At 38.6% G+C, this 7,215-nt stretch overlaps 1 protein-coding gene across 1 annotated transcript in view; it reads left to right on the forward strand.

Moving 5' to 3' along the window:
• Positions 1-6,043, forward strand: part of SEC23IP (SEC23 interacting protein) — a 25,092-nt gene extending 19,049 nt beyond the window's left edge. The window contains exons 18-19 of the mRNA XM_074907849.1: positions 1,513-1,613; positions 4,883-6,043. Coding sequence (XP_074763950.1) covers positions 1,513-1,594 — 82 coding nt within the window. The 3' untranslated portion in view covers positions 1,595-1,613; positions 4,883-6,043. The remainder of the gene's footprint in view (positions 1-1,512; positions 1,614-4,882) is intronic.
• Positions 6,044-7,215: the final 1,172 nt, after the last annotated feature.

Raw genomic sequence — 7,215 nt, forward strand, 5'->3', positions numbered from 1 at the left:
TATGGAATCAAAAGCATTACTTGAAGGATCTTATCAAAGTCAGGATCGCTTCCGTTGGTAAAGATCAGTAGCTGTCGGAGGAGGGATTACTGGGGCTGCAGTGCTGACGTGTGCTTGCCAGAGCGGGGCTCCCTGAGCAGTCGGGGACCGGTGGCGGTGGTGCCGATTTGCGGGTGGGGTTGAAGGAATGGGGAATTCTTTTCCACAAGGCGGCAGCCGATCATTGCCAGGTTTTTAAAAACTTGCTACCCATAGCTTTTTTTTTTTTTTTTTTTGCATGATGCTTAATGACCCAAATAGGAGAGTGTGTTGTTTTGGTTTTGTGGTGTGATGTGGTGGTTTGGTTTTGTTTTTTTTGAGGGGGGTGGTGGGGGAAGCCTTAAATGGAATGCTCTGTGTGTAAGAGAGAACAGAGCTTCTGTGTTGATCCTTCTGCTTGCTTGTTGCTTGTTTAATAGTGGAGACCATCAAGAAATATGGTTACTATCTCTATGCTCAATTGTGGAAAATACCTGTAGTCCCTTAACTTGCACGTTTAACTCTGTACTGGTGTTCTGTAAATGGTGTTCCTCACATTTGGAGGATCACAGTTCTCACTGTCTAAATCGCCTTTACTGTCTCCCTGTGTTATTTCTTTTAAAAGCACAGGGAGCTACCCTTACCTAACAACTCCTGCAGCTTTGGAGCTTTCTTAAAATTTGCCTGTTTGTTCTTTTTTTTTTTACCCTGGTTGTTACTCTTTTAAATGGATATTGTTATGTGTGTTTAAATCACACGTTATAGATGAATAAGAAAATCAAGTCTGTCCATGTTAAATTCAGATAGACTGAAGGTTTGATTTTGAAAAGAGGAGGGAAAACAGCAACTTCGAAACATGGCATTTGAATTATCTTAATCTTTAAATTATTTGAGAACTTCCTTACTTTTTAGTGGTAAGGAGGAGAGGAATTCTATGGGTATCTGATACAGTCTGTTTACAAGAAAGCGCCAGCCATGGCACTTAGAGAAGAATTAGAATATTGCTGATAGAACTGGCAAGGCTGAGTTTTGACATTGGGCTAATAGATGCAGTGGAGCAAGTAAAGGAAGAAAGCTTTGACAAGTAGAATGTATTCTTGATGGAATATATTCAGGAGCCCATTACAGACAAAAAGTGATAGATTATTTGAGTTTTAAGCCAAATGAGTAACATTAAAGTGGATAGAGCAGGGGATTGTGAGCTGCAGCATAGTAAGTTAGGGAGGACAGAGCAGGGGGAAAATGTGGAATAAAAAAGGTAAATGCATAGGCTAGGGCTGATAGAAATAATGCAAAACAGATGAATTGTAGCTTGAAGGAAGTTAGTAGAGGTAAGGACATGTTCCCAAAAGGTAAGTGCTAGGGTTGTGCAAATTTTTAGAGCGCTGAATTGGTAAGAAGTGTGGGTTATGAGAACCAAAACATGGGCCATACTAAAATAACCCTTTGTCTACTGTTTTTTGTTTTCTTTTTTTTTTTTTTCTTTCTTCATAGGGGATCTGAAGACACTGCTTTGCTGTTTCTCAAAGAAATATACAGGACTATGAATATCAATCCTGAGCAGCCACAGCATTGATGTATAGAAACGTGAATTTGTAAGTTTGTCCTAATATAACTTATGTACTCATATATCACATTCAGCTGCAATTTAGATGTCTCTACTTTCCCTTTTTCCTCTGAAGTTTACATTATGAAGCAGGCAGCTGCAAAGTGTCACTTTGATTGCAAAAACAACTTCTAGACTTAAATGCAGGGGAAGTGTTCAAGTTCTCTCCTTCACTCCCAAAAGATACCTGATGTTAGAGGTTTTGTTATGGGATAATAATTGCCATTACATATATGTCAAAAAATGTGATCTCTCTTTATGACATTTCTCCCTCAGTTTAGTTGTTCAGTGAATGTTCAAGTATAGGAAAACTTGCTAATAATAGATATGGTGAAACTTCATTTACAGTGCAGTAGATTAAACACCAACAGTGTCCCGTGTTGTATCGGTTCACCAGTGGTGCACATGTATGCCACAGAAGTTGCTTGTCTCCTGAGAAGGTGTTAAGCATTGGTGTTGATAAATTACTGAATGAGACCTCTGTATATGTCAGTATTTTATTATCTTTGTGTAGTTTAAGTATTTCAGCAGAACAGGTGAAATGATATAGCATGGAAGCTGGTTCACTTTCAAAAGAAACTAAATACACAATATAATTGTGTATCTTAGATCTGAAACGTACTTGCAGGTATTCTTATTTTAAGATGTGTGTTTCCTAACTGAGGATCTGTATTATACCAGTTTGCATCACTGGATGTTGTAGAAAAGACTATATTCTCTTTTGAGAGGCAAGGAGAAAGAAATATGCACCTTGCCTTTTGGAATCGTACAACAGATAGTTTCTGATGTATTTCTCCATTTTTTCAGAAGAATTGATAATGTCAAGGTACATAAATACCCAGTGTGAAGAGAAATTATTGACATTTCAGAGGAATTTTCTAGATATCTTTAACTGCTACCGCACAGTTGTAACAGAATGCTTCTTAAAAGACGCTTGATAGCATCTTTTTTTTGAAATGAAATGTCATAGCTGATCAAATGTGGTTTTTAAAGCATGGTCAAATAATCGGAAAAAGGCACTGTTTGGCTGCACAGTTCTGGCAGTGGTGTATCAGTTATCACAAAGGCTTATGCAGAGTCTCAAGTCAGGTGCAGAATTTTTTCTCTGCTTTCAGTTCTTTTCAACCGTGTAGGGTGAAATCATATGAACCTTATTGCTACAGATATAACTTTCAGTCTCATTGAGAGGGGATGGGGTGTGATAACATCACAAAGATAAAAGTGGGTTTGTTGCTTAGCTTCAGTAGACACTGGGATAATTGTATTTTTCTTTGAGAACTACCCAGCTGGAGGGCGGTTTAGCAGGATGTCACGCAACAAAGCGCAGTCAAGAAAGTCTGCATGATGGTAGTACCATTAGGAATTGCTTGGAACTTCTCTCAGCACTTGTTTTACTGAACAGCATTTGAGACTAGGATTCAGATCCCATAGGCTTAAATGGGAGGGCCGTTATGGCCCACTGGGATGCACTTAAGGACAAGTGGTATCTTGGGAAGGCTGTGCACTACAAGACTAGGATCTTTTTTACATGAGAAGAAATGTCTCTCCATAGGCTGTGTAAAATATTACTGCATAAGTCTCACGGTAGGCCAAAGGAAAATTCTCCCCAAGTGTTCCAGACAGTAGTCAGTAGGGTTGGCATGTGGGTTTTCTGGTTTTTTTTTTTTCCTTTAAGGCCTTCAAATGTGAAGGGTGGCACTGTGGAGGTAATGGGTTATCCAGCAGTGCCTATGACAGCAACATTCATCTACGTATCTAGAAGGAGATTATCTGAAGAAACAGCCTTTCTCTATTTGTGGGCTGCTCAAGGGAAAGAGTAAATGCCAAAAGTAGCTCTGGGCTCCCTTTTCATACTTCTCATGTTAATTGATTTGAATGCTGAGTCCTGACCCCTGCCTTGAAGTGCAGAGCTGCCTCTTGCTGTCCAGTTTAATTTCATGGTGTCTTCTGCCAGCAGAGGGAAAGACAGGATCTGCTAGCCTGCTTGTTTCTTCTCAGGTGTTGTTGGCCAGTGCAGATCCCTTTAACTTCTTGGGGACTGTGATAATTTTGGAGCAGATAAAAATTTAGCAGAGAGGCAAGCTAAAGGAGGAGCTGGATGTTCAGTTTTACCTCTGGTCTGAATTACCTGATTGTTTTCTTTTGGGGAGAGGGAGGGAGTTGGCCAGACAGTCCCTCTTCTGCTTTTAAGAAAACTAAGGTGGCTGCTGTGCTTCATCATATGGAGGATGAATTCTGAAGCAAAGAGGAGGGTCACTGATGCACAGTACCTGCCGCACAGCAATTTACTGTAGTGTTCTGTCTTGGGAGGTTTTTCTTGACATCTGCAGGTAACTTACTCTTAACTAAGTCAAGTCAGTAGCATTAACTATCTTAGCTAAAACTACTTCCGAGAAGAATTTGTTGCACTTAAAATTGGTGAGTAGCTACCAATACCTGTTTGCTTCTACTCACTACTAAGACTACAAATGGTACTGAAACCTCTGAGTTCTACTTTTGCTTTGTATGACTGACTTGATTTAACTCTTCTCGATAGTCTTGAAGCTGTTCTCTGTGAAGCAGCGATATGGGGTTTCATGTAAACAATGTAAAGATGTGCTTTAACACGTAAATCGGAAATTTCATTTCCTGTATCTATTTTGGTTACTTGGTTGAAAGGGAACTGAAAACACTGAGACGTTTTTAAATGACTCTTGCAAATGAGAATTTTGTCCTTCTTTAGTGAAGTATAGCCACCACTAGCATCTTACCCTTTTTATTAATATTAGATTCGCGGGAGTATCTTTCACTGTGCTGGCTAGAAGATTTGTTTAAGTCACTCTACACTCTATATATTATTTTTACAGCTCTCTTTAGAGGGCCTTGGTGAGGGGGGAGAATGCACCAGCATATTAAAGCTCAGATCTATAAACTATCGCATCTTTATTTCTATCTCTATTTAGAGTAGGATAATTTATTACTGTAAGTTTAAAGAATCTAGTAGCTAATGAAAATGTACAGTGAATGAATCCTATGAGCAGTTGTTGCGAGCTCTTTCTGTTTGTAATTGTAATTGCCAATTTGTGTCCACAAAAAGTATATTTCAGGAGCTTATTGTATTAAAAATTTGATGAAAAATGTGTATGGATTTTTAGATCTTTCTGAGTCCTCTTACAATTGAGTGTTGGCATATTTAATTTTATTAGTACTACTGCAGGAATAGAAAACTTGGTATATTTCATATTTCCCATATGTACATGTTCTGTTTTCTCTGTACAGCCATACCTATTGCTCCGACAGACCTGGTGAAAAACGCTTTGAAGAACATCTAGTATTTTCATAGTTACAGATGACAGGATAAGCGTCAGACTTTTTCTCTGCCAGTCCAGAACTTGCTGAGATTCTACCTTCTTGTGTCACTTCAAGCAAACTTAAATTTTGAGATGATCAGCACTGTCATTCAAGAGATGGATGGAATGACACGCTTTTGATCTTAAATCAGTTTAATTGTGCAGTTGCCAAGTGAAAGGTGATCGCCGAAGAGGTGGTTTTTGGCACACAAATGATTACTTCTCTCCTTCAGCTATCCCGTCTCAGCTGACTGTCAAACATGCTTTGCCTATCAAGGTAGCATGTCCTTATTAAAAAAGACTTGTTGAGAAACAGCAATAATCTGCTTTTCTTGACGCATTTGTTGGTCCACCTTTTAAAAATAAAACGTGAACTGTAGTTATAACCGTCTTTAATACAGATTGCACAAAACAGTTCATATTTACTAAATATTAGCAACCAGAATAATTTTCTTACTATTGTAAGTGTGATGGAGATTATTTTATAAAGACCTTTTTAAGCCTCTGTTAAGAGTTTTATGGTGGAGTTTTTTAAGTAAAAACGAACCTTTGACTTTGAAAATGTTAGAAGTTTGTTACAGCTAGTTCAGTGTTCACATCTCCTGAAATGAAGAACAATTTAAAATAACATTTTGGTCTGGTAATTAAGGTAATTTTAGTGAAACTCGACTGCAGTTATGAGAACTAAAATACTTACCTTGATCTTGCAATTTAATATCTCAAAACAGTTAATGTAAATAGAGGAATCTGAAGCTTACGGCTGCTAGATGATAATCTAGGTCCAGACCTGCAATCCAGACTCCATTTTCATGTAATGAGGTTGAGATGAGTTGGGTAGTATGAAATCCTTTGAACTCATGTCTCTGAATACTGAGCGTCTGTAGCTTTCCTCTGGCTTCAACTTACATGCAAATTGTGGCTTTTCTTAATATTAGTGACTTAACCTTACTACTGACTATTTACCTCTGTTATTGCAGTAAATGAATTTTGAAATGCAGAATGTTTTTTTTTTTTTTTCTTGGTATATGTAAAAATACACATTATTGTGTATATATTTTGGTTATTATAATTAAAAATACCTTCCAATGGGTCTTTACAGCAAGATTTCATGTTTCATCACAGAAAATAGATGGGAGGAGGCCTCTGGAGAGGTTGCCTAGTCCAGCTCCCCTGCTCAAGGCAGGAGTGGCTTAGGGCCTTGCTCAAAGATGGAGATCCTTCACCTCTCTGGGCCCTATTCTAATGTTTCACTACTATGATTGCAAATTTTTTTTCTAATATACAGTTGGAATTTCCCATCTGGAGCTTGTCTGTTTCCTCTTGTCCTTCTGTGCATCTTCAAGAATAATGCCTCTGTCTTCTCTTGTGCTCTCACATTAGGTAGTTGAGGACAACAATACGATTCTCCTGTTTGGCTGCTCCAGACTGGACACTTCCCTTGACCTCTTCTTGCACGCCATGTGCTGTGACCCTGTGAGTCCTCTTGGGACTTTCCACTGGACTTGCTTTAGTTTATTGAAGTCCATCTTGTTCTGGGAAGCCAGTTTGCCAAAGAATACTTTTTATCCAAAACAAAATGTATTTGTATCTTTGTAAATTGGCCTCTGGAGACCAAGTTTTCTGAGCTTTATGATCTGCTTTGTTAGCTAGAATACAAATAATATATTAAAAAAAAAATCAATAAAAAGCCACAAACCACAACCGCTGACCTCATTTTCATCTTAAGTACCATAGAGTGGAGGGCTATACACTTATATTTATCAACTCTATGCAACACTGAATAGTCTGATGAATATGCTTAAATAGCTCCCACGGTGCCTTGTTCCCTTTTTTCTCTTACTGTAAAGCTGATGGCCTGTCATTCAGCCCCCTGGGAGGGAACTGCAGCACCCAGGAGCAGTAAAATTTTATGTGTTGCATGGGGTGACCCTGCCTGGCAAGGAGCTTGCTTTGCAATGGAAGGATGCACAGGAGGGTATTGCAGGTGAAGGAGAATCCTCTGGAGAGGAGAAATGATTCTGGGAATACAGCATTAGAATCAGTCCTAGTTATATAAATAAAAGTGTGACTGCAACTACAATAACTAGCAATTCTTACACCTTGAAAGCAAAGTTAAGGAAGGAAAAATGACAACCTAACCAATGGTTACATGAAACAGAGAAAAACTGTATAAACAAATGGAGTTTAAAGAGTGAATGTGTATCTGCTACAGATGTATGTTACTTCCCCAGCAGAAAACTTCCTAGAATGCTGCAACAGCTT

Source organism: Athene noctua, chromosome 5 (genome assembly GCF_965140245.1).
Source record: "Athene noctua chromosome 5, bAthNoc1.hap1.1, whole genome shotgun sequence".
In the NCBI taxonomy this organism is placed as follows: domain Eukaryota; kingdom Metazoa; phylum Chordata; class Aves; order Strigiformes; family Strigidae; genus Athene; species Athene noctua.